General features: G+C 37.5%; 1 protein-coding gene across 26 annotated transcripts in view; it reads left to right on the top strand.

The window, feature by feature from the left end:
• The window catches only part of rims2a (regulating synaptic membrane exocytosis 2a), a 206,480-nt gene that overhangs the window by 167,099 nt on the left and 11,720 nt on the right, over positions 1 to 27,661 (top strand). For 23 of the 26 annotated variants that reach the window (XM_052146263.1, XM_052146242.1, XM_052146264.1 and 20 more), the window contains one exon: positions 2,554 to 2,798. In XM_052146263.1, the coding sequence (XP_052002223.1) occupies positions 2,554 to 2,798 (245 nt within the window). The remainder of the gene's footprint in view (positions 1 to 2,553; positions 2,799 to 27,661) is intronic. The other 3 variants (XM_052146262.1, XM_052146244.1, XM_052146269.1) reach the window with 1 other exon arrangement.

Here is a 27,661-nt window from a genome sequence, read left to right as displayed (position 1 = left end):
GCTACATGACTGGGTTGCATCTTGAAAAGGCTAATTGTAGTAATTGAAGAACATGTTGTCACAGCTCAGTGATTTCCGTCATGTACTTCTGTTGAACTTTTGTCCTCAATTGCTTTGATAAAGAAGAGCAGACATCTCTTCGGCTGCACATACAGTATATCATTTAAAAACATTTATAATTATTAAGATTTCATTAGGAGCCATTGCACGGGAAGTCATTTGTCTCTTTGTTTCACGCTCTGCTCACAATCATATGACTGGCTAATTCAGTCTATTTATGTGTCTTCATTTTTGTCACGCGAAAAAAAGAAAAGGCCTGCCTGAATGGAATACAGAGCAGCGTGCATTTTACTGTAAACCTCAATGTAACGTAACTTTGAAATACAGAATGTGATCTACTGATACAGGGGGTTTTTGTGAGGGATGCAAGTTATCTTTGCGCTGTTTTAGGATCATGTCATGGGAAGTGACTTAAAGCTGTGACTCAAAATGATACACTAAATGTGGTCTGCTTGAAAGCAGGGCCTCACGAAATCTGCACTTACTGAATTCCACAGAAAGCATTTCAGATTTCCACAGAATTTGCCCATCATGCACAAAGTACAACACATCCGCTGTTCCTTGCATATTTCTTCATACATATATATATATATTTTAATTTGCAACGTTGGGTAAATTACTAAAATAATCCATGACAAATAACTAATTGCTTTAATAAAACTGTAATCAGATGACTTTACTGATTATATAATGGAAAATGTAATCACATCAATAATTCCAATATACTTTCTAAAAAACCCTACTATTAATTTATACAGATTTCTATTTATTTATGATTTAGTTTTTGCCTTTCTGGTCAACAAATTAAAAACTGAAAACTATATATCCTCCTCGTTCATTGTTGCAAGCAAACTAAGCATTTCTACCCTAATAATGGCTTGTCGGGGGCGCACATGGATCATGTTTAAAGCTGACGTGTGTAACTTTTTCGGTGTTAAAATACTTCTCTTATCCCAGCTTAATATGCAGAGACAACTATAAGTAATTCATTTTTAGGTAAACATTTTCAAACTGGAAACACTATGTCTCTGTGGAACTATAACGTTTCAAACGAAAGTTTGTTTTGAGTGACCCGTCCAGCCAAACACAACAACATTGACTTAACCAATGGTGTGAGTTTGGGGCAGGACTGTTTGTTTGATTGATCAGTATATGTGGGGCCTATTCGGAAAGCTGTTTGCAAACAAAATGTATTTTTGAAACTGCATTCAGCGGCGCTAGTTGCGCAGAGATTACACACTTCAGTTTTAAGTATATTCTATGTAAATAATATAATTTTAGAAATTTGTATAACCCAAGTAATATAATTTTTATGTAATTGAAAGTTATTAACATCTGTAATCTGATTACAAGAATTTAAAATGTAAAGTGTTACTTTACTTTTTGATTAAATTATTTAGAATTCACATTACACCAAACACTGCTAATTTGGTTATGCTTTCAGCTACCAAAATACAATAGCAATCTTAGCTCTATTTATTTATTTTTTTCACTATGTTCGAATCCATTCTATTTAATTCCACATTTCCCCTGAAAATCAGCATGGAAAATGTAAAAAAACAAAAGTGTTATGCCTGCTTAGTAGTAACTGATTCTTGCTGTGTGGCAAGTAGATCACATTGGATTGTGGCATGAGGTCTATAGTGAACTGCGTTCTTGTTGTATGCTGCGAATTTTGGTATAGCGAGTTGTACAGTAGCTCATAGGTAGGTTGGAGATCATCCGGTTATTCCTTGCATACAATAACTTACTCTGCACAGTATTTACTCTAACAGGCGTCATCAATAGTGGTTAACTTCCACAAGTTTGGACTGATTACATGCATACCAATTGCAAACTGTACTGGAGTTAATATGTTAATTATTATTTTTGTCTTATTTTGCAGTAAAAAAATATTTAAACATTTCTAAAACAAGATAAATTCACTTGAGAACAAACTTGAATAAGATATAAAAATTTGAGTTTTCATTTTTTTTTTAAACAGAATTTGGTGGTTTTTGCTTAAAAAATATAAAAATAAAAAAAAACAATTGTGTAAATATACATAAATTCAAGATTTCTCTTGAAAAATTTCTTCAAATCTTGTGTAACTTCGCAAGTAAATTTTTCTTGTTTTAAGGAATTTTCTGTGGATATTTTTTACTAGAAAACAAGACAACAATACTATTTGAGAGAATAATTTTTTTCAGTAAACGGACTTGAAAGTGGTTCACCAGTCCAAAAAGTTCAGAAAACAGTTTTCACACCAACCAAACAAACTGAATTCAGACATCAAACAGACTCTGGTCCCCACCAAAAGCTGTAGTGTGAACTGATTGGAGGCCTAAACCCTTTCACCTTTGACCTTATTCTGACCTGAATCTTAGCTTCCCCTCTCCCTCCACTCACCTAACTCTCTTCTTTCTCTCCTCCATCATCCATCCATCCTCTGCTATTCCTCAACACTGTCCCTCCTCCTCTCTTCATGTCTCCTCCACGGGCCACCACTGACAGTGAATTTACATCCAAAATGAAAAACAGGCAAATGGGGACGGAGGCCGGTGGCAATATGACCAAGAGCACCAGCATTGGCGGGGACATGTGCAGTCTAGAGAAGACAGATGGGAGCCAATCAGACACGGCCGTGAGTCTAGTGGGAACTGTTGACAAAAAACGCCGTTCCAGCATCGGAGCAAAGATGGCGGCAGCCGTGGGGTTGAGTCGAAAGAGTCGCAGCGCCTCCCAGCTCAGCCAGACAGGTAGGAGTTCGATGATCACTGTTTATTTGTCTGTCCAAATGTTTGTCTCTAACTCAGCATACATTATTTCGTTTTCGTTTGCTTTCGTCTGCATGTTGTTCTCAACTCTTTCTCAAAGAAAGTGCTTTTTACCTTGAACAACTTATGTCTAACTACTTTTGCAGCCTGTTCCTTTGAAGTCTAAATTGGGTCGGTGCTGAAGCAAGGACCACCAGTTGCTTTTTTATGGATAATTGAGACCCTTTATTCTCTTCTATTTCACACCTCTCTTTCTTTCTTTTGTTGTTTTTCTGAAATGACACTAATTCACCAACTATTTTCAGTTGTTGTTTTTTCCAGATAAGTGTGCCATTAATTAATCTCCAACTGCTACACGTTTAAATGATTCAAACTGTTGCACTAACATGTTCTTACTGAGTTCTCATTTTATAAACTGTATACACAAAAATGCCAAATTAATTCCATGGTTTTTGGACCAAGGTAAAGCACAGTATTCTTGGAAGTACCTCGGATCACCATATATTGTAAATATCACGGTATATGAATATGATTATCATTCATGGTATAAACCATTTCAAGGGCTTAAACAATAACAAAGGAATTGTAACGCTACATACGAGTCAACACATTTTCTCAAAGAACATCAATTGTTTACCCGAGGTGACTTATCCAGACATGTTGATGTAACTGAGCGTCTACGCAAGACAGGCGATAAAACTGTATCATAGTTTAGATGCTCACAATTATTTCCTCAGCTGAAAGATCGGGTGTGGCAGGGCGGAGGGCGGGCCGGGGAGAGAGATTGTTAGCGGACATGTCCGTCATGTGTGTGTTTATGTTGTCTTTTAAGTTTATCATTAAACCATTATTTATATCGTCAAGCCAGTTTAAAGTGATCAATGGAAAGGAGGAGGCGAGAACCGGCTTGACGATATAAATAATGGTTTAATGATAAACTTAAAAGACAACATAAACACACACTGACGGACATGTCCGCTAACGATCTCTCTCTCTCGCATGATCCTCTGCAGTCGACCTTTATCCCTCACGGAGGCGTGATTAGCCTAATACGGGACCGGGTGTGTAGGATCACGACCCGGCCCCGCCCTCCGCCCTCCGCCCTGCCACATCGGGGATATTGATCGCTTTTATTAAAATTAATGAAGCCATACAATAAAGCTGTCTGCATGACCTGCGGACAAGGTAAGGATTTCTTTTTTTAATTATAAAAATACTTTTGTTGTCTCTTTCTTCTGCACTAGCTTCTATGCAACTCCAGCTACTCTGTGAACTTAGCAGTTCGATATTGCAGATATTGTTGACTTGTGTGACAAATTGCTTGTTATGTTCCTCTTTTGCTGGCCGTTTTGGATAAAAGCATCTGCTAAATGATGAAATGTAAAAGTAAATCACTTGTGCAGCTTCATTCATTATAATGGGAGTGAACTATTGTCTATTTTAGAGCTCTACCACTCAAACATACAATTATTTGCTTCACCGCTGCGGTTCATGCGTCCAATTATATTAGCTTTTTCAGAGATCTAATCGCTTTAATTTCCGTTAGTTCCAGGCATCGAAGATCATCCAGCCACCGAACAACATGGTTGATTAAAGTCCAATGGTTTTTATCATGATTCTTTTGGACATAATGTCATAGTAATATCATGTTTGTTTGTTTTTTGGGTGTGTAGCATGGTAAAATCATGGTTTATTTCATGACTTTACCTTTTACGTACATGGTACTGTTGTAATATCACGATTTTTATATGCAACATGTTAATAACATTTTTTCTGTCATATACCATGATAATGTACTGATTTTTGGACATATAATATGATCATATCACCTTTCTTTGGAAAATTATACTTTGTAATGCCTAATAATTTGGATGACCATGTTAATACAGTACCAACATGAGTATGATTACTATTAATTTCCATATCAGAGTTCCATGGTATTACTTTGCTTTTTTGGATATGATACCATAATAATATCATGTCTTTTATGTAGTGTGGTAAATTTGTGGTTTGTTTCATGATAATATATATCTTTTTTGGACATAGCACCATAGTAGTTACAAGATTTTGACGGACATACAGTATATCACAGTAATTTCATTGGACATAAACATATTAATACCATGTTTCTTTGGAAAATATTACCTTGTGATGCGTAATACTTCGGACGACTATGTAAATACCATGGAACATATATATGACAGTCATTCAATACCATAACATATACAGTACAGTATCAAAGTACCATAGTTTTACCATCTAAATACCATACCGCCACAGTAGTTTCTCTAAGGTTATAAACTAGTACTTCTTATATTCCAAAAAAAAAAAAAACATTTTTTTTTTCCAGTACAGAGCACTCATAAGACACCTCCTCATTAATTTTTACAGATTACTGATTATTCTTTACAGTTAAATTCACAACATCTTGGCAAAGCCTTACATTCTCTCCCATCTGGCGCCTGTCTGTAATTTACATGGGGATTTCTGTAATTGTGAAGCATTACTGTATAACCGTGAGGGCACTTCAGAGCAATTACACATTGTTTATACTGTGGTGAGTTGATTTCCTGCTGCCTGTTACCCATGCTCAGCTTCTAATCACCTCTAATCAGTGTAAATGGTGGCATGCAGGTAAATCACATGGCTAAAAAAATAAACATACCCTTTCAGATGGCACGTGCTCTGTCTGCACCTGGCAGGTGATCAGCAGAGTGTTTAAATAATTTCATCTGGTTGCCAGGGGCTGTACCACTTCCAAAAGTCTTCAAAAAAGTCTTCAAAAAGACAAAAAAAGACAAACACACATACAACTGACCTTTGTGTTAGAAATTAGTTTCTTTAAACCTAGTATTTTTTGTAATTACTTGAAAGCTGATGTGTGTAATAGTTTGGATGTTAAAATACTTTTTTCTATCCCAGTTTAATGTGTAGAGATGATTATAAATAAGCCATTGGATGGTTTACTCTCAAAGATTGAAAACAAACTCCTAACCATATGTATTAAACTTAGGCATGTAGCTCTTCCTGCATCATCTTTGTTAAAATGAATGATACATCAAATTATGTGGTTTGTTGAGTAGAAGTGTGCTATTGCTTTTCAAAATTATCATTATTAAGATTTTTTGACTGGCAGGCAATACAACGGGTGAACAAATCTTTTAAACTTCACAGATTTTCTTAAAAAACTGTAAAAATCTCATTATTTGGCAATTAACTTTGTTGCTGTTTATGGCACAGAAATGATGCACCTCACCTTTTATGGAAATGGTTTGGACTGTCTGTACATAGTGACCAGGGTTGGGGAGTAACAGAATACATGTAATGGGATTACCTATTTAAAATACTAAATATAAGTCCACTACAGTTACAATTTAAATAGTTGGTAATCAGAATACATTTCAAATGTATTTTAATTACTGAAGAGATTACTTTGCCTTTTATTGTCATTTGTTTCATTGAATATTTAGTCTGTTGAGTTGGAAAACATTTATCCATATAAATGGTGTGATCCGAGGAGCTTTTAAACAGCTGTTAAACACTTTGTTTCATTCATACGGGTGCTTTCACACTGTTTTGAGTGAAAAGGTGGATATGATGACATTGCGGATCTTTCCCTTGGGGGCTGTTAATAGTGGAGCTACATCGTGTTTGTAAAGGGATCAATGGAAAGAAGGAGGCGAGAACCGGCTTGACGATATAAATAATGGTTTAATGATAACTTAAAAGACAACATAAACACACACATGACTGACATGTCCATAAACGATCTCTCTCTCCCGCACGATCCCCTGCAGTCGACCTTTATCCCTCACGGAGGCATAATTAGCCTAATACGGGACCGGGTGTGTAGGATCAAGACCCGCCCTCCGCCCTGCCACAGTGTTTTTTTACAGTTTAACAAAAAACAGTTAGAAATGCTTTGACAGATGAAGCATAAATCCAATTAGTATATGATTACATGCATTGTAAATGTATTTTTATGCGGTTAGAGTTTTACAAGAAATGCTAAACAATGTAGCCTTTAACATCGTATAGAAATATATAAATAATATATTTTTGGCTTCATTCTTTGAACCGAATCCATATATGATCAGAAAAGGAGGTTGTTGTGTTCACTCTGGGGTTTTTTAAAGTTTGAAGCAGCAAAAATTGTTTATAAATGGTCATGTAAACATTTAGCTTTATGCTAAGCTAAAATGCTATTTCTTGCCTTGACATGCATCTGTTACCAGACGGCAGCTGCAATTATATTTTATACTGAATTCTATGACAAAAATGCACATTGAAGCGTATATTTTTTCTCCAGTAAGACCTTTGATATTAGGGAAAAGAGATACTGCAAAAATCGTAAAAGTGTATTTTCTTACTTTATTTACTTTTTATAGTCAAAACAAGTTAAAACATCTTCCTGTGCTGGAGAAGTAATCCAAAGTATTTAGATTACATTACTGATTTTAAGTAATCGAACAGATTACGTTACAAATGACATTTTACAGCATGTATTCTGTAATCTGTAGTGGAATACTTTTTAAAAGTAACCTTCCCAATCCTGATAGTGACTATTTTAGTCTATAATATGGCGCATTACTTTATATTCATATTCCATAGATATTAAAAAATGCTTGAGACAAACCAGATTTTCTTACTCTTTGAGATCAATCAAAAACAAAGTCAACATGGACAATTTAAACGAAACATGCAGGAAACGGATATTCGCAGCAAGGTCCGGTGTGCTGTTATATTCTGCGCTTAGTGAGCAGTCTGCTTAATATCATATTCAATAAGATGGCACGGCATCACCGAGCACAGGAAATCAGGTCTGGCCAGGATGTGCTGCTCTTAACAACCCCATACACACACTCACATACACACCCTCACGAGATGTAAATCATAGAGCGTATCAATATTTAAGGTAGAGCTTTTAGATGCTGGCGCGTTCAGTCTTAAAGCCAATTCCAACTCTCCGGCTGCTTTATGCTCCACTTTGTTGCGCTTATTTAGTCTTAGTGAGGGCATATTGCACAGATACATGTTTCAAAAAGAGGTGATTCTGGGTTATTGCTGTGCAAAAGCGATGATTTTGTGTGATTGAAATACACAGACACACTGGAATGCAGAAGATATCCTCAGAGTGCTCTCCACTGCGTCTAGTTTTTAACATGCACTCAAATATACAAATACATATGAATATGAATATATATATGAATATTATATATGAATATATAAGTATATAGAGCCTTTTTAACCTTAGCGATATTCAAAGCACTTTACACTGCTTCTCACTCACCCATTCATACACACATTCACACACCAATGATGGCAGAGCTGCCAGGCAAGACGGTAGCCAGCCATTGGGAAAAACTTGGGGTTCAGTGTCTTGCCCAAGGACACTTCGGCATGTGGACTCATGTGGGCCGGGAATAGAACCACCAACCCTCCAATTAGCAGCCAACCCAATCTACCACCTGAGCCACAGCCGCCCCACTATGCACACTATAGAAGGTGTGTGTGTGTGTGTGTGTGTGTGTGTGTGTGTGTGTGTGTGTGTGTGTGTGTGTGTGTGTGTGTGTGTGTGTGTGTGTGTGTGTGTGTGTGTGTGTGTGTGTGTGTGTGTGTGTGTGTGTGTGTGTGTGTGTGTGTGTGTGTGTGTGTGTGCATTTTTAATTTAAATTCTGTGCTATTTTTATGATTGTTGCAAATTGTTGCCCCTATTTCAATAATACGTTCAGGTGAGATATTAATTATTCAATAAAAATTGTGAGACAGTGCTATTTTGCAATGTTTTTGGTGGGTTGTGCCTCTAAAATGGGTTGCAGGTCTGTTCTGATAGGGTTGCGGACAGCAGGAGGTAAAAGCAATGCTAATTGCAAGTAATAAATGTAACTAGCCAAATAAACCAAACAATGTCCCTTATATATAATTTTAGCTAAGTTTTGCTAAGTTTGTTTATTTTTAACATTATATTTTGGGTTGATTTTCAGGAAAAGAAGAGTTTTCTTTTCATTTTATTAAAGATTTCATATTGTATTTAATGATTTGCCAATCAGCATCCAAAACCAGAACTATAAATGTTTTATACATTTGTTCTTGTGGATTTTATTTTACCTCCATATTGAAGGGTTTTTAGCATAACCCAGTGCTGCGAATGTCCAGCCATGCTCATATGAAACCGCTGGGGTCCTGCAGACCTCTCTAATTAATCTTTCTTGGCAAGTTCTGCAGGAGAGAGCTTCATGAGGCTTAAGCCTGGCACATTTATTCATGACCAAGCTGAATCATCGCTCTGATTTATGGTGCTCGATTGTTCCTCATGGTATTTAGAAGACCAGAATTCTCGTTTAATTATACCCAACGCTCCACGCCGAACCATCTCACATGTACTTTCTCCTGAGATGCCCCTGCCTTGAAATCTGTGTCAGCAAAATGCTACAGTGATGACACTTGCAAGCACCGATGAAAATGTCTGATGTTCATAGCTCTCTGCAGAATTTAAATGCCCACCCAGGCAAAACTGAATCTCTAAAAACTTTATTACACGTAGGTTTCTTTTTCATAGCTCAGGAGACTTTATGGAGTTCACAGTTGTATTTTTAATTTAATATGATTCAATATCAACTTTGTCTAATTTGTTTCTCCTAAGATTCTCCTTTGGAGAATGAAGTAGGGCAAAAATTAGGCAATTATTAGTATACATCATTGTACAGTACAGATATATAAAATTCATGTGGATATCATAGCTCAGGTTATTGAGATCTCTGACTTTTGATTGCAGTATCTTGGCAAATCCGAGCACAGTTTGAGACATTTTTTGGTATCTCACTTGAAACACTTGAGATGATGTGTTAGGAGAAATACTTTTTTGTCAAACAGTAAGTTTATAGAGATTTAAAAATATTATGGATAGCATATCTTCAATAACTTGGTCTTGAAAGAATTGGACGAGAAAGACTTTTCTTTGTATAATTTGGGATCTTGGCAAATCTGCGCACTGTTGAGACATTGATGAGATCTCTTCTGAAATTCTACAGGAGACACGTGTGAGTTTACTGCAGTCTTCCAAATGAGAAATCTAAGCCAACTTGCAGTACGTGGTCATCAACGATTCTCTTCTAGTGTGCAAACTTGAAATTGTTGTAACCTTGCTGATAAGTCATCAGGTTTGCTGACTGTCACCAACAAACAGCCAATGAAATTGCATCAGCAAGGTGTGCAAGAAGAGGGTGTGTCTGTGGGAAGCGGAGTCAAAAAAAGAGCATAAAAATGCCTGCAAGCACTTCCTCCATTTTTTATTTATTTAAAAATGCTGTTATGTAATAATAACTGCTCCTATTATATCTCATGTATTCTGTGACGAGTTGAAAAATTATGCTGCTGAAATTGGCCTGTATCGAAATTTGAACCACTGCCTCCAGTGGCCGAAGCTGGAAGTGTTGTTGAGCAGTTTCTAAGTGAAATGTCCACAGGGTGGCACCAAAAGCGAGTTGTATATTTTAGCATATTGTTTTATTCCTACCCCCTAACCTAAACCCTAAACCTAACCATCAGTGGAGTAAAAACGTAATTTGAGAGCAAAAATGTGACCTTCGAATCGCCTGACCATTATTTATGTGAACACAATTACCTCCTTGTTTCCATGGGATCAGAACCTGTGTCTTGGACATTACTTGTGCAGTGCGCTATTAGTAGCACCACAGGTGAACACATTTGAAATTATGCAAAAGGTCTTATGGGGGAATGGCGTTTGTCAATTATACAGAATTTGGTAGATTTTAGGGTACATGAATATTTGGATGCAGCATGTCGATTTCCTGTGTGATTATGTTGCCCATCTTAATTTGGATAGCTAGCAAACCATTCAAAGTTTGATTTCTAGAAAGTTGAAACACTATGGTTATGAAAACATTGCCCTGTTTACTTGAAAATGCTTACCAGCTCAACAAAGCAGCATAGCTGTGGTTTTGGAGCCTGTTTTGCCATTCTGTTCAGATCCAGGCTGGTTGGCACTGAGTATAGTTAGCTAAATGTGCTGAGAATTCCGGGCCAGGAAAGGTTTGTAATTTAACCGTACCAAACCATGCGCAAGTGGAAATGCTAGTGGAACCATTACTCATCATGCTCAGAACTGTTCTGCCCAATGTTGAAAAGTTACTTGGGACTAAGTTACTGCTTCTTTAGCACTTTCAAACAAATAGTTTCTTCTTAAAATTTGTTTTGCCAAACACACACCACCATTTCAAAAAAATCTCCCAAAGAAACACTTCTCTTTTTTTTATCCCTGGCCTCTTATAGTCCTTTTTATAGAACATTTTCCATGATGTCCTCCATACTGTCTGTCTATTTCACATATTTTATATGAGGATACATCTTGTGCCATTCATTAACTCAACAATGTGTTTTTGGAGATGGGCAGCCTGGAAAAATATTCTGAGCACATGAATAGCATCTTTGACAGGCTCTTAAAACCTTTCCTCAATCCGTTTTCATAGACATTGCTTAAGGGAGTGCAGAAGGAACATCAAAGGAGTGAACACCACTCACTGTCCTGACAGATGGTGGGTAATACATCTTTGCAAGGGATGGAGAAGTATGTTCACAAACCATCTTGGTGGCCTGTTTGTTTAGGTTCCTTGCCGCCAAACTGACTAGAGATGTCAAAAGGAACCGTTTCTTTTGTACTAAGGCCACGTCCACATGAATCCATTTAAGGGGAAACTTCATCTCCAGTTTCCTAATATCATAGTTTTTTGGGGGAGCATTTTTTAAAATCTCATCCAGATGAGAGCTGTAATCATAACAAAATTAATGCACATTTAAACTAAAATGTATAAGTGTGGACCTGGCCTATGTCGGTACTAGTTATATAAAACATGTAACACTACCAGACTTTCTACAGTCTCGGTAATACTAGGACTGAAACCTCCTATTCCCATATTTAGAGACTTGGGGTCAAAAGATGTGGGTTTTTCAATGGTTCATTATTAAATTATTGCATTTTATGCCCCTAATCCTGAATATGTGGTTACATACTTGGGTTTGACAGACTTCCAACTTAGTTCAGTACCCTAGTATTGTTATCGACACTTGAAATTGTGGTATCGTGACAATGCTAGAACAGACACATAACAGATTGGGAACAGATACATAACACAATTTAGAAGACATTGTACTTTTATGTAACACTGGAAGCTGTTAGACCTCTGGCAGTGAGTTGAGATATTGCCTTGCTAAGTTGAGTTTCTCGCAAGCGTGTTTACAAAAAATAAATGTGAGCCTGAACAGACAAAGTGTGCAGACTGAAGCGTTTCAACATTGCCTGAGATTTTTGGAGTGCTTCCCAGCAAAGGTCACATACAATGGCTTCCTTAACACGTTCAGAGCTTTTCAGACTGACCTGTAATTCACAGCTTGGCAGAACACCATGTAAAACCTGTCATTTGATGGAAAAACAGTCTGCATGGATAATGAATATTTAAGCAGCCCCTTCCTGCCACACTTTTTACATTTGCCTCGCTAAAAGATTCAGACCCATCATCAGTGTTGGGAAGAAATTAACTAAATGTAGCAAAGTTGTTTACTTAATTGCCATTTTCAGTAGTTAAGCTACTTTCACAGTAGTGTTGCTTTTCCAGTAGTGAGCTACATTTTCCAGAAAGTAGCGCTGTAGAATCACAAAACGCTGCATTTGTCACATTGTATTGCGAAAGCAGCGATGGAACCTATAGAGTAGTCAATCATGCGTACCAAAATTGTCCTCTTTTGTAGTGAGTAATTTTTTTCTTCTTCATGTAATTAATGTAAATGTTAGTAAAAACGAAATTATTGTTACTATAGTACACTAGAATAATACATTGTCATGTCATATATATATATATATATATATATATATATATATATATATATATATATACACCGATCAGCCACAACATTAAAATCACCTGCCTAATATTGTGTAGGTCACCCTCCTGCCTCCAAAACAGCACCAACCTGCATCTCAGAATAGCATTCTGAGATTATATTCTTCTCACCACAATTGTACAGAGTAGTTATCTGAGTTACCATAGACTTTGTCAGTCTGAACCAATTTGGCCATTCTCTGTTGATCCATCTAATCAATAAGGCATTTCCATCCACAGAACTGGTGCTCACTGGATGTTTTTTTGTTTTTGGCACCATTCGGAGTAAATTCTAGAGACTGATCAGCAGTTACAGGAATTTAGCTGTGGAGGTGGATTACAGAATTTCAATGCAATTCAATATTTTATGTCTATATATTTATTTATTTGGTTAATTGGTGTGCAATAAGCAGGATAATGTTCTGTACAGTCCGCTTATGTACAGGGATAATGTACAGTCGGTGTCCTGATCACCCTGTCTGTGATTATTTTGGGATAACAACTGGCTTACGGTACGCTATTCCTTACTTATCTGCCAACTTAGATAGGAAGACACTGACTGACAAGTAGTGACCAACCACAATTTGTTTTGTTTTTATGTACCATTTAGGGGCAGAGTTATCTGAAATAGGTTATTTAACAGTTTGGTGTGAACACTTTTTATTGAAATCGGTGCAGGTGCTCTTATTCTGACAAATTTGATTAATGTGTTAACTGTTTTTTTTTTTTTTTTTTTTTAAGGTTATTTTTGTAGTCCTTAAGTTGAGCCATTGCTAAGTCAAATAAGTTTAAATGTGGCTGTAGATAGTAGCACATCTACTTTATCTTCCTCTGTGAAATCAGAACTATACCAGAGTGTGTCACATTCTCTGTAGCCATGGTGATCTGTGCTATCTGAAGATATTCCTCTGATCCATTTTTCCACGGACACAGCTCACCCCCTCACTAAACAATATTCACATAAACATCTGTCAGAAACTGGAATGTGACTCTGGTTGCGTTCCGTCATTCCTGAAGGTGAACAGAAATATGTAGTGATGAAGTGGTAATTCATCTTATTCTGAGGCCAGATCTCAGCACCGTTTTTTGTCTTGTTGAGGATGAAATTGGTCCCAGTGGGGCTTTGTGAGTATGTGTGGCAGTTGATAAGCTGGTCCAGTTTTCTCCAGATCTTTTTTGGTAATCTTCATTTTCTCCAAAACCCTACATTCTGAGTTTAGATATGGTGCTGATGAACTATTTCAAAGACATTTCGGTATCAGAACATTTGGATACATTGTCAAAACACTTGACGTACAGTATATTCTGCTTGCAGTCACATCTGTCTGATAGCCTTGAGTTGGACTCATGCATGCAAAGACTCACAGCCTTCTGCTCTCACCCACTGATGGACTTCCTTATTTCTAAAAGAGTTTCATGAGAAATAGTCCAGTGATATTGTTCCTCATCTGACACTCAAGTTATTAAGCTCTTGTGTCTTAACTTGGGGAAAACCATACTATCTTCAGCTCTCCTTCATTTCCACAGTTGTCACCATGACCTTGTAGGGGTTTGGAGGTGTGACTGTATATACCATGAAATGGAAGGAAAGTGTCAAACAGTAAATAGTTTGCTATATGATAATGCTATATACATTCTGGAATTCTTTACGCTATTTAAACAATAGAGGAAAACATTTAGTAATGTGAAAATACAGAGCACAACAGGTTCCAAAAATGGCATGGAAAACTTTTTTATTTAAGGGTATTGTTTGGGCACAATGTGAAGCAGAGGTTACGTTGTTCATGGTTGAAAGCAATGTTTCAACTTTGCACGTTAATTTGGTATTCAACAGATTATATGTGATCACAGTTGTTTGTATATTAACTATTTTTTTTTATTTTTTAATTTTTTAGAGTCGGAACTATCCTTTATAAAATGTCAGTGTGCAGTCTTTTAAATTTCAATTCATTGTCATTAGATTTTGCGTCTTTGCCTCGGACAGACGACTTCTCGTAGCAGTTTTAATTTGGTTCTGGAGGCTGAACACAGCATCAAGCGCCACATCGCCCTCCACATGACAAGAGTTGCAGAAAGCGTCACAGAGGGGCGATTTTAAGAGTTTGACGTAAAAAAGCGGGAGGCCTGCACAATAAACATTGAAAACATGTATTTGGAAGAGAGAAAAAAAGCTTGCAGTTGCTTTGATAGCAGAAAGTAATAAAAGGACTAATTTATGTTTAGGTCTAAGTGTTTTCTTGTTGAATTTAAATGAGTTCAATAACTGGGGTCTCTGATATTCATAACGACGAGTTAATATTTATTTCTTGTTGCTTAATACTCTCAAAGACATTATTGGTGAAGTAAAAATGTGTGTGTGAAAAATACTTTGGTGTAAAGTGACACCACTTCATAGACTTCAGTGTGTTCTGCAGCACTGATGCGAGTCATGTGAAAGACCCTTAACACGTATAAATATCAGTCACATTTGCACATTAATCATTGCTCCTCACAATCACAAAAGTCACCAATTATGGTTTCAAAACTGTGAATTTCTCCGAAAGTTGAGGAGTTTGGATCCCAGAAATTATGATTTTTTTTTTCATGCATTTTTTAATTTTGTGGAATTTGATAATTTTCCACAGCACACCTGACATTCTTTCTCGGCACACTAGTTGGGAAACACTGCATTTTTTTCTAGAGGCTTTATATGGAGTTAGGATGAAAATAACGTGCCTTTCAAACAGTTATGAAACCAGTGCAGTGATGTCATGCAGACACACTATAGGTTAAGTAATCCACTAATTAGGGGCAAAGGAGCATCCTATAGCTTTCCTATGCTGCCAAATGCGTTCACTCCTAACATCCGGTCAAAAGTTCAGTTTGAGGCTGCAGATGGTGTTTGCACCACTCAACATGTTTGGCAGACATAGGGCAATGGTAATAAGCACATAGATTCAGAATTTTTGATGCTAAATTTTATTTTAACATGGTTGTCAGTGATTGGACGATGCTAGCCAATTTCTTGAATCAGAATTAAGAAAATTAAGAAGTGAGAAAATTGAGATTTAATTGCCAAAGTAGAAAAAACGTTGTAACAAAAAAAGTCAAATCAAGTCAAATAATTTTTATTTGTGCTTTTCCCAATATATAGCGCATCCAGAAAGTATTCACAGCGCTTCACTTTTTCAAAATTTTATGTTACATCCTTATTCCAAAATGTATTAAATTCATTATTTTCCTCAATTCTACAAACAATACCCCATAATGACAAGGTGAAAGAAGTTTGTTTGAAATCTTTGCAAATTTATAAAAAAAAAAAACACATGTACATAAGTATTCACAGCCTTTGCTCAATACTTTATTGAAGAACCTTTGCCACCAATTACAGCCTCAAGTCTTTTTGTGTATGATGCTACAAGCTTGGTACACCTATTTTTGGGCAGTTTCTCCCATTCTTCTTTGCAGGACCTGTCAAGCTCCATCAGGTTGGATGGGGAATGTCGGTGCACAGCCATTTTCAGATCTCTCCAGAGATGTTAAATCGGTTTCAAGTCTGGGCTCTGGCTTGGCCACTCAAGGTTTTCATCAAAGATGTCTCTGTACATTTCTGCATTCATCTTTCCCAGTCTCCCAGTTCCGGCCACTGAAAAACTTCCCCACAGCATGATGCTGCCACCACCATGCTTCACTGTAGGGATGGTATTGGCCAGGTGATGAGTGGTGCCTGGTTTCCTCCAGACATGATGCTTGCCATTCAGGCCAAAGTTTGTTTCATCAGACCAGAGAATTTTATTTCTCATGCCCCGAGAGTCCTTCAGGTGCCTTTTGGCAAACTCCAGGTGGGCTGTCATGTGCCTTTTACTGAGGAGTGGCTTCCGTCTGACCGCTCTACCATACATACCATACTCCACCTGATTGGTGGAGTGGTGCAGAGATGGTTGTTCTTCTAGAAGTTTCTACTCTCTCAACAGAGAAACACTGGAGCTCTATCAGAGTGATCATCAGGTTCTTGGTCACCTCCCTGACTAAGGCCCTTCTCCCCCCATTGCCCAGTTTGGCCGATCGGCCAGCTCAAGGAAGAGTCCTGGTGGTTCCAAACTTCTTCCATTTATGGATGATGGAGGCCACTGTGCTCATTGGAACCTTCAATACTGCAGAAATGTTTCTGTACCTTTCCCCAGATCTGTGCCTCTATATAATCCTGTCTTGGAGGTCTACAGACAATTCCTTGGACTTCATGGCTTGGTTTGTACTCTGACATGCACTGTTAACTGTGGGACCTTATATAGAGAGGTGTTCCTTTACAAATCAAGTCAAATCAACTGAATTTACTACAGGTGGACTCCAATCAAGCTGTAGAAACATCTCAAGGATGATCAGTGGAAACAGGATGTGCCTGAGCTCAATTTTGAGTGTCATGGCAAAGGCTGTGAATACTTATGTACATGTGTTTTTTTTATTTATTTTTTTAATAAATTTGCAAAGATTTCAAACAAACTTCTTTCACGTTGTCATTATGGGGTATTTTTTGTGGAATTTTGAGGAAAATAATGAATTTAATCCATTTTGGAATAAGGCTGTAACATAATTTTTTTTTCTATGTTTAAGTTCACTGGGTTATCCAAATATAGGCATTACTACATGGTTATTTAATATATAGGGTGAATAAAAATACATTTAGACACTTTTTGCAATTTATGTCAAAGAAAAAAAAATGTATGTCTTTTGCTTTAATATAAAGTTACAGTGATGTTAAACTGCTCATACAGTGGTATACGATTTTGGTCATATCATCCACCTTTATGACAATGTGTTGATGATATTATTTTCATGTAGAGCATCAGAAATCTGATTTGTTCACTCTGAAACTCCAGACTCAAACTCAAACATCACAACCATGATCATGGCTTTGTTATTATTGTGTTCATACAATAGGTAAAGGTTTGAGGGTAAAGGTTGAGAGTGTTTATTTAGTTCGGTTCTCTTTCTCTCGCACTCTGTCTCACTCAATCTGTCCACATGCTCGCCACACATTCGGAGGAAGTGGTCGTATGTGGTAGACATGTTAAGAAACACACTAACAGTGTGAGATTTAACACTTCATAGCTGACAGACAATTATATATATTTGTGATATATATATATATATATATATATATATATATATATATATATATATATATACACTGATCAGCCACAACATTGTGTGTGTGTGTGTGTGTGTGTGTGTGTGTGTGTGTGTGTGTTTTTGTGGTTTACGAGGACAATTTTGTAAGTTACAAATTAGTAATTACAAGGGTATTATGCTATAAATGTGATTTATGAGGACATTTCTAGTGTCCCCATAATTCAAATCGCTTAAAAATCATACTAAACAATGTTTTATTGAAAATGTAAAAATGCAGAAGTTTTTCTGTGATGATTAGGTTTAGGGGTTGTGTTAGGTTTAGAGGATAGAATCTATAGTTTATACAGTATAAAAGTAATTATGTCTATGGAAAGTCCCCATAATGATAGGTAGACCAACATATGTGTGTGTGTGTGTGTGTGTGTGTGTGTGTGTGTGTGTGTGTGTGTGTGTGTGTGTGTGTGTGTGTGTGTGTGTGTGTGTAAAAACTGAAATATCACATTGACTTAAGTATTTATACCCTTTGCTATGACACTTGAAATTTAGCTCAGGTGTATCCCATTTCTCTGGATCATATTTGAGATGTTTCTACACTTTGATTGATGTTCACCTGTGGAAAATTCAATTGACTGGGCATGATTTGGAAAGGCACACACCTGTCTATATAAGGTCTCACAGCTGAAAATGCATGTCAGAGCAAAAACCAAGCCATGAGGTCAAAGGAACTGCCTGCAGAGCTCAGAGACAGGACTGTGTCGAGGCACAGATTTTGGCTGTATTGAAGGTTCCCACGAGCACAGTGTCCTAATAATTCTTAAATGGAAGAAGTTTTTGAACAACCATGACTTCCTAGAGAAGGGCCTTGGTAAGAGAGGTGACCAAGAACCCGATGGTCACTCTGGTTGAGCTCCAGATGTCATGTGTGGAGATAAGAGAAACTTGCAGAAGAACAACTATCACTCCACCAATCTGGGCTTTGTGGCTGAGTGGCCAGACGGAAGATTCTCCTCAGTTAAATTTATAAAAAAAAAAAACACCTAAAGGACTCTCAGACTGTCAGAAACAAGATCCTCTGATCTGATGAAATGCAGATTGAACTGTTTGGCCTTAATTCCAAGCATCATGTCTGGAGGAAACCAACCACTACTCCTCACCTGTGCAATACCATCCCAATGGTGAAGCATGGGCGGTAGCATTATGCTGTGGGGGAGTGTTTCAGCAGCAGGGACTGGGGGACTAGCTAAATGTTGAAGGAAAGCTGAATGCAGCAGAATTCTGAGATATCCTTAATAAAAACCTGATCCAGAGTGCTCAGGACCTCAGACTGGACCGAATGTTCACCTTCCAACAGGATAATGAGCCTAAGCACACAGCCAAGATAAGACGAAAGAGTGGCTTATGGACAACTCTGTAAATGTCCTTGAGTGGCCCATCCAGAGCCCGGACTTGAGCCCAATCGAACATATGTGAAGAGACCTGAAAATGGCTGTCCACTGATGGTCCCCATCCAACCTGACAGAGCTTGAGAGAATAATGGCAGAAAATCCCCAAATCCAGGTGTGCAAAGCTTGTCGCAACATACCAAAAATACTTTAATTGCTGCCAAAGGTGATTCAACTAAGTAAAGAGTTAAGGGTATGAATACTTGTGTCAATGTGACATTTCAGTATTTTCTTTTTAATAAATGTGCAAAGTTATCAAAAATATTTTTTTTGCTTAGTCTTTATGGGGTATGGAGTATGGGTATTGATGTGTAAAAAAAATAAAATAATTTAAAGCATTTTAGCATAAGCTTGCATCTAAAATGTGAAAAAAGAAGGGGTCTAAATATTTTCTAAATGCACTGTAGATATATATTAAGCAAATTCTAAGAAAAACAAATCATTTGTGTCCTGAGAGAACTGCATACAGTAAGGAACACCATTCTGTCAGGACACAAATGATTTGTTTTTGTTAAACTATATATCTATATATCTTGTCAAAGTTATATATATAGTATCTACAGTACTGTGCAAACGTTTTAGGAGACTTAAGAAGTTTCACAAAAACATATGTCTTAAGATGGTTATTTTTATCTTCAGCTTCAGTGTGTCAATAGGAAAAATATATTTTAGACTCCCAAACATTATTTTTGCAAATAGAAAACATTAGAATAGAAGAACAGGGCACTCTGCAAGAGTTGGCATTGCCCCCACAGTGCCCCCACTGAACATTGTATCAGTCTGACATAAAGAGACAGACCGTGGCATGATTGTTGGTGCCAGAGGGGCTGGTTTGAGACAGATAATTAGATAAAAGATAAAAGAACTGTGGTGAATTCTCCGAGAAGCTTGGAACATCCTTTCTGCCAACAACCAAGAAAAACGGTGTTTATGCGAATTGGTGCTGTTTTAAAGGCTAAGTTGGTCACACCAAATAAAGATTTAGCTTTTTTTATGTTTACTGGAATTTGTATGATGTACATACATGATGTATGTACATCATACATTAATTATATTTGAATACATCCTCAATATGCAACAAGTGCCTAAAATAGTTGCACAGTACTGTATATTACACTATGGTAATGTGGTGGGAAAATGTACTTCATTTTCATCACAAGAATGTCAAAATGCAATAAATAAAAAATGTAATGGTTCATACAAATGCTTTGTTTTCTTATGTAAAATGAAATTTATTGGGTGAAATATGTTCAGTTTTTAATTTAATTTAATTCAAATTAAGCACATTTTTATTCTTGTTAACATTACAGTACATATTGTGTCTGGACTGGAGGATAATACAGTAATGAGTAGAAGATTATCTTTTTCACATTATGGTAATGTGAATGTGAAAATTCTGCTCCTAAAACCAGCTGAACCAGATTTATTTTCATAATGCAAAATAAAATGTATTTTGATTTTGAGTGAAATATGACCTGGACATATCTTCGCCACAGTTATTATATATTACTCTCTGGAATATACACTTGGTCAGTGATGTTGTGGTTTCCTCACAACAGACATTCATTCTCTTAGATATATGCAGATCTGGTGTTGTGTGGATTATGTGATGACAAAGTCCAGGATGAAGACAGTTATTGGAGGATGTAAACAAACTACTCACCTCTCAAAAGAACCATTTATACACACACGCACAGTTGCACACACTAGACTAAGGTGGTCAAAACATAATCAGACATTACGTCTTTCTGTTTCTCTTGTGTCGTTCTTTAAATTTCCATAAAATTCGATGTTATCCTATTCCAGGCATGTGCTGTCTGTCCCCGAATGGACAGGGACATTGTTTTCAATTTCTTGTTTGACACCAATATTGACAACCTATATTAATCTGAATTATGATTACGTTTGATCTGGTGACCATTCATCATTGTAGAAAAAAAGAAGAAATTATGCAATTTTTTGAGCAGAGATTTTTGTAAAAAAAAAAAATTGTAACCAACAAAGATGCTCCATATCTCAGCATTCCCATGGTCATGGAAAACCTGGAAATATCAGGAAATTTAAAAATGTTAATTGCAAGCTTGTTAAAGTAATAGAAATTAACAAAATCCTTAATAGTAATAGAAATGTAATGAAAAGTCTTGTGGTGTTTGTTTAAAAGTGCTAGATCATAAACCAATCAAGCCAAGTGGTTTTGTTATTTACAAAGTGGTTAAATAATTTTTAACCACACTTCCTAGAATATTGCAATACATGCTATGAAAGCTGTTAAATGTGTAATCAATGACTTCAAGTCCTCTTGGGAATTTACTCTTTGGCGTTTTAGACCATAAAGAAATAGTTTACCCATGTAAGAAAATTTGTCAACTATTCCATTAACCCATCATGATTCAGCTACCTGTGCTCTGGTATGACTGCAACTCCTATAGACATACACTGGCGGCCAAAAGTTTGGAGTAATGTACAGATTTTGCTCATAAAAAGGGGCTTTTTTTTTGCAATTCTTATAATAAGTCCTGCACCCCTGAGTCTTCTCTTTACTGTTGTAAATGAAACTGGTGTTGAGCGAGTAGAATTCAATGAAGCTGTCAGCTGAGGACATGTGAGGCATCTATTTCTCAAACTAGAGACTCTGATGTATTTATCCTCTTGTTTAGTTGTACATCTGGCCTTCCACATCTCTTTCTGTCCTTGTTAGAGCCAGTTGTGCTTTGTCTTTGAAGACTGTAGTGTACACCTTTGTATGAAATCTTCAGTTTTTCTGGCAATTTCAAGCATTGTATAGCCTTCCTTCCTCAAAACAATAATTGACTGTTGACAAGTGATGATTGATTGACGAGTTTCTAGAGAAAGCTGCTTCTTTATTTTGTTCTATTTTTGACCTAATATTGACCTTAAGACATGCCAGTATATTGCATACTGTGGCACCTAAAAAACATACACAAAGACAACGTATAATGAACCAAATAGCTTTAAACTGTCTTTGATATAATGGCAAATTATTTTCTTGTACTAAATTAGCAATTTAGCATGATTACTCAAGGATAAGGTGTTGGAGTGATGGCTGCTGGAAATGGGGCCTGTCTAGATTTGATAAACAATTATGTTTTTTAAATAGTGATGTTGTTTTTTACATCAGTAATGTCCTGACTATACTTTGTGATCAGTTGAATGCCACTTTGGTGAATTAAAGTACCAATTTCCTTCCAAAATAGCGAAATATATTTATTATTCCAAACTTTTGGTTGCCGGTGTACATGTCAATTTAATTAAATGTATACATTTAACTTGTATTCCATGTGACTTACAGTGCATTCAAGCTGTGCATTTGTTAATTTGAATGTTCCCTGGAAATTGAACCCTTCACCTTGGCTTTGCTAATGTCATGCTCTACCTATAGGAGCAGTGTGAATGAAATTATATCCTCCATAAATGAACTGATTAACATTTACTATTTACTTCAGATTACCTTGGACAGGTTATTAGTTCACTAATAACTGCATGTATTTTGCTTATACGCACAGGAAACGTTTTCAAGAACACCTGAATGAGTGCTTGGAGCACTTGCTTGTACAAGATGATTTCCAGTATCTGTGTCTCATTTTTTAGTTTAGACTGTGCATGTGGTCCATAAGACAGTTCTGGATGTGGAACTCATAACTCAGTGGTGGTTCTCTCCCCTTCACTTGATCATTTAGTAAACAGGACTCCGTGCCGTCTGGCACCTTATAAGACTTAGAATCGCTGCCGTGCTGTGACACGAATTGAGCACTTAAAACACTGAAATAAGGTAAAGAAACATCCCGTGCCATTGCGATATTGTGCAGTATACAACATGCTAAATCAATTTGACAAATGGTTTAGGACCATTCCACCAGCTGCATCATCCAACGGCTTAGAGTGCATTGTTTGTCCACTCTCTACCTGAGCACGCACAGACAGAACCATATCCCAGCCTATTTTGATTACTATAAAAAAATACTTTTTTTTTATTACCCAATGAATGCTAAAATAAATACATTTTAAAATAGCATCATGGAGGTGATTTTTCATTTGAAATGCATATAATAAAATGCTTGATGTACAAAGTAACTGTACATGCTGTCCAAACATATGATCTTATATTTTTGCTGTTCTAATTCCTGAAGGGGTTTCAGCTTTAAGTGGATGATTGCAAATGTATTGAGAATACATTAATTCATAATTTATTTTATCTAACCTTCATTTCTGAGAGCTGCTAATCTCCACTTCCTCTTTCTTGAAAGCTTCTGGTTGGGGTTTTGGTTTGTTGACAATATTTGGCTTATAAATTCAGCAAAAAAAGAAACGTCCCTTTTTCAAGACACTGTATTTTAAAGATTCTTTTGTAAAAATCCAAATAACTTTACAGATCTTTATTGTAAAGGGTTTAAACAATGTTTCCCATGCTTGTCCAATGAACCATAAAATATTAATGAACATGCACCTTTGGAACGGTTGTTGAGACACTAACAGTGTACAGACATTAGGCAATTAAGGTCACAGTTAGAAAAATGTAGGACACTAAAGAGACCTGTCTACTGACTCAAAAAAGTTGAGTCCCTGCTCATCTGCATGAACATGCCCTAGGCATGCTGCATGGAGGCATGGGGACTGCAGATGTGGCCAGGGCAATAAATTGCAATGTCCGTACTGTGAGATGACTAAGACAGCACTACAGGGAGACAGGAAGGACAGCTGATCGTCCTCGCAGTGGCAGACCATGTGTAGAAATACCTGCACAGGATCGGTACATCTGAATATCACAACTGCAGGACAGGTACAGGATGGCAACAACAACAACAGCCCGAGTTAAACCAAGAATGCACAATCAGTGCTCAGATTGTCCACAATAGGCTGAGAGAAGCTGGACTGAGGGCTTGTAGACCTGTTGTAAGGCAGGTCCCTACCAGACATCACCGGAAACAACATTGCCTCTGGGCACAAACCCACCTTTGCTGGACCAGAATTCACTGACAAGTCATGGTCATGACATGGTTGGACTCTCGTTTATCGTCAAAGGAATGAGCGTTACACCGAGCCCTGTATTCTGGAGCGGGATCGATTTGGAGGTGGGGGGGTCCGTCATGGTCTGGTTTGTGTCCAGTTTCTGTCACAGCATCATCGGACTGAGCTTGTTTTCATTGGAGGCAATCTTAACACTGTGCGTTACAGGGAAGACATCCTCCTCCCTCTCATGTGGTACCCTTCCCACAGGCTCATCCTGACATGACCCTCCAGCATGACAATGCCACCAGCCATACTGCTCGTTCTGTGCTTGATTTCCTGCAAGACAAGAATATCAGTGTTCTGCCATGACCAGAGAAGAGCCGGGATCTCAATCCCATTGAGCATGTCTGGGACCTGTTGGATCGGCGGGATGGAGCTAGGGCCATTTCCCCCAGAAATGTCTGGGAACTTGCAAGTGCCTTGGTGGAAGAGTGGGGTAACATCTCACAGCAAGATCTGGCAAATCTGGTGCAGTCCATGAGGAGGAGATGCACTGCAGTACTTAATGGAGCTGGTGGCCACACCAGATACTGACTGTTACTTTTGATTTTAACCCCCCCTTTTTTCAGGGACACATTATTCCATTTCTGTTTGTCACATGTCTGTGAAATTTTTCAGTTTATGTCTTAGTTGTTGAAACTTTTTATGTTTATGCAAATATTTACACATGTTAAGTTAGCTGAAAATTAAAGCAGTTGAAAGTGAGAGAATGTTTCTTTTTTTTCTTGAGTTTATTTATTTGCCATTATTTGCTTGTTGTCAGGCATCTGCTGAATCTCGTAAATTGCAGGAATCTGCTGAATCTTTGTCTTTGTTTTGGAGTAACACAAATGAGACAGCTGTTGACATACAGTAAGAGTATTGCACTGTAAAATTAAGGTGGATCGAATTGCTCAGATAATTTGTTCTTGGAAGAATTGTAATGAGAAAGTTTTGAGTTCATATTAAGAATTCAGACTTTTGATTGCAGGCTTTGGGATCTTGGCAATCAGAGCACAGTTTGAAACATTGTTGAGATTGCTCCTAAAAAAACAATTCTAGAGGAGACACATGTCACATCTGTGAAGAATAAGACTAAGGAAAAAGTCTCTATTTGCCATTTATTGAATCTCATTGCTGTCTAGGAGGAACAATTTAGAAATTAAAAAGATCTTATATATGTTTTATATATTTTTATTCTTTCTGCAATGGTAGACTTCAGTTTGTGTTACCTTGCTAAAAAGATCAGCATGTGTGGTCACCAGCACATGGACCAGGTTTTACCAGCAAGACTTCCATGGTCAACCGACTTCATCCAACATACCTTGCTGGTTAACTAGCTTCAGCTATTAAGTTTTTTCCTAGACCAGCATGGAATTTCTGGTATTCTGTATTCTGGGGGACTGTTGGGCAAGTCAAGACACTCTGATGAAACTGAAGGTTGACAACAGATGTTGGTCAGTTTTGATGCTTCAAGGTACATTTTGTTTGAGCCTGTTTCCTTGGTTAGTTTTTTTTAGAAATAATGTAGTGTTTTATTCTTCTCAATCCTTGAATGAGAGGCAACCCAACTGTGATGAGGAGGAGAGCGTGGCTGGGCCGTGATAGGGCACTGAATCAGCTGATTAGTGGGAGAGTGAGATAAAAGGCAGTCGGCGACACCAGTTCTGGAGAGAGAGAGACACACGTGGCCACGTTGCATATGTGTTTGTTTATGTTTGTTTTAAGTTGAGTTTCTCATTAAAACTTTACGTTTATTGTTCAGCCGGTTCCCACCTTTTCCTTGCCCATCCATGAACTGTTACTGTGGTGCCGAATCCCAGGACTGGAGGAAGACGTGCCATCAGAGAGCCCTCACCGCTATGCCGAGGATGTTTGATGGAATGGTACTGGAGCGGTTCACCCGACAAGTTTTCCTTGTACATGTTGGGAGTTTAAAGAACATTCATAAATTCTCTGTCTGTCAGTCCTGTTTAGAGTTTCACAGTTATTTACTAGTTTAGACCAGTGCAGACTAGTTCAGACTTTGTGCTGTAATTCTCTTGAGTTGTGTCTTTTGCCGGTTTGCTTTGAACAGGTGTCGTTCGCTGTATTCTATCATGAGGATGTTCAGATATCACCTCTGAAAAGCTTTTGTTTGGCAGGGCATCAGGATGCTTTTTGGCAGGTTCTGGAGCAGCAGAACACTGAGTTATGTTCTCATGTCTGCTAGATAGACTTCAGCAGTGGCGGTTCTAGCTTGTATGGCGATTACATGAGATGAAGTCTCCAGTCATATTAGTGGTCAAGAAAAAGCAGTTTTATTCTACATTAGGCTAATCCCCTTCATATTGGCCACCGTTTTGAGATCACATGACCAGTTAAGGCAAACTATGTTAAGGCAAACTTCACTATTACTTTGGCTCCCATTTAGGGTTAAGGATTTGAACAAACACATGCTATCTATTTATCTAGAATATCAAGTTTATATTAAAGTTAGAGAATTTTCTTGCTAGCAAGATAATTTACTGTTACCACGGTATCCTGAGTTGTCTCTCCACTAACAGCAGAATGATGTCCCAACACCGTCCATGATGTCGAACCATGGAAAGTTGTTCCTATGGGCACCACTTTGTCCATCTTGTGTCTTAACATATTTGTTCTGTGTCCATATTATTTTCCACCAAGATCCAGGTGCGTGACGTCATTCAAATTTACCGGCACCCAGAGAGATGTACAATGTTAGTGTTAAACATTCACATTTATTAAATGATATCGATCAATGAGTTCAAAAAGTTCCTATATTACAAGATATAAAAAAAAATGTAACAAACGTTTGCATAGACAGGTGTGCAAAACACGGTAAATTAAACTCTCTTTTGATGATTGTACACCTGTAGCACAAATGCTAGCACTGTTTATCAATTGGGTTGCTAGGAGACATCTCTGGAGACAGTTGAAGCCCCTGCTTAGCTATCAGGAGCATTGCAGTTTTGTAGGTTTTAACGTCATCTTCTGAGCATCTGGCAATGGAATGCCTTTATTTTTGGAAATCGGAGATATCAAGTTGGAATAACCAACATCTGACTTCAATGGAACGTAGCATGTGTATCTAGCTAAACTCTGCCTTTGACACTGACCCTGCCTCAATCCCCAATTGGCCTTCTTTGACCCAAGGCTAATCAGCGGACCAGAAGTACTTGGCCGTTGTCACAGAGGAAGCCCCAAGGAGGCACGATGAATCCCCAGAAGTGACAGCAGGAACACAAATGGCCCTGGCACACACTAGCATGTTAATTTTAAAGCAACCAGACTTACAATTTTCATCTGACAGATGATAAAACTGGGGGAAAAAATACAATAGACTTGTTTTGAGGGAGGGACCCTGGGTTTTCCCCCACTGAAAAAAAGA

This window comes from Xyrauchen texanus, chromosome 17, assembly GCF_025860055.1.
Source record: "Xyrauchen texanus isolate HMW12.3.18 chromosome 17, RBS_HiC_50CHRs, whole genome shotgun sequence".
Lineage (NCBI taxonomy): Eukaryota > Metazoa > Chordata > Actinopteri > Cypriniformes > Catostomidae > Xyrauchen > Xyrauchen texanus.
Note: the sequence above shows the minus strand (reverse complement) of the source record. Positions and strands in the feature narration are given on the sequence as shown.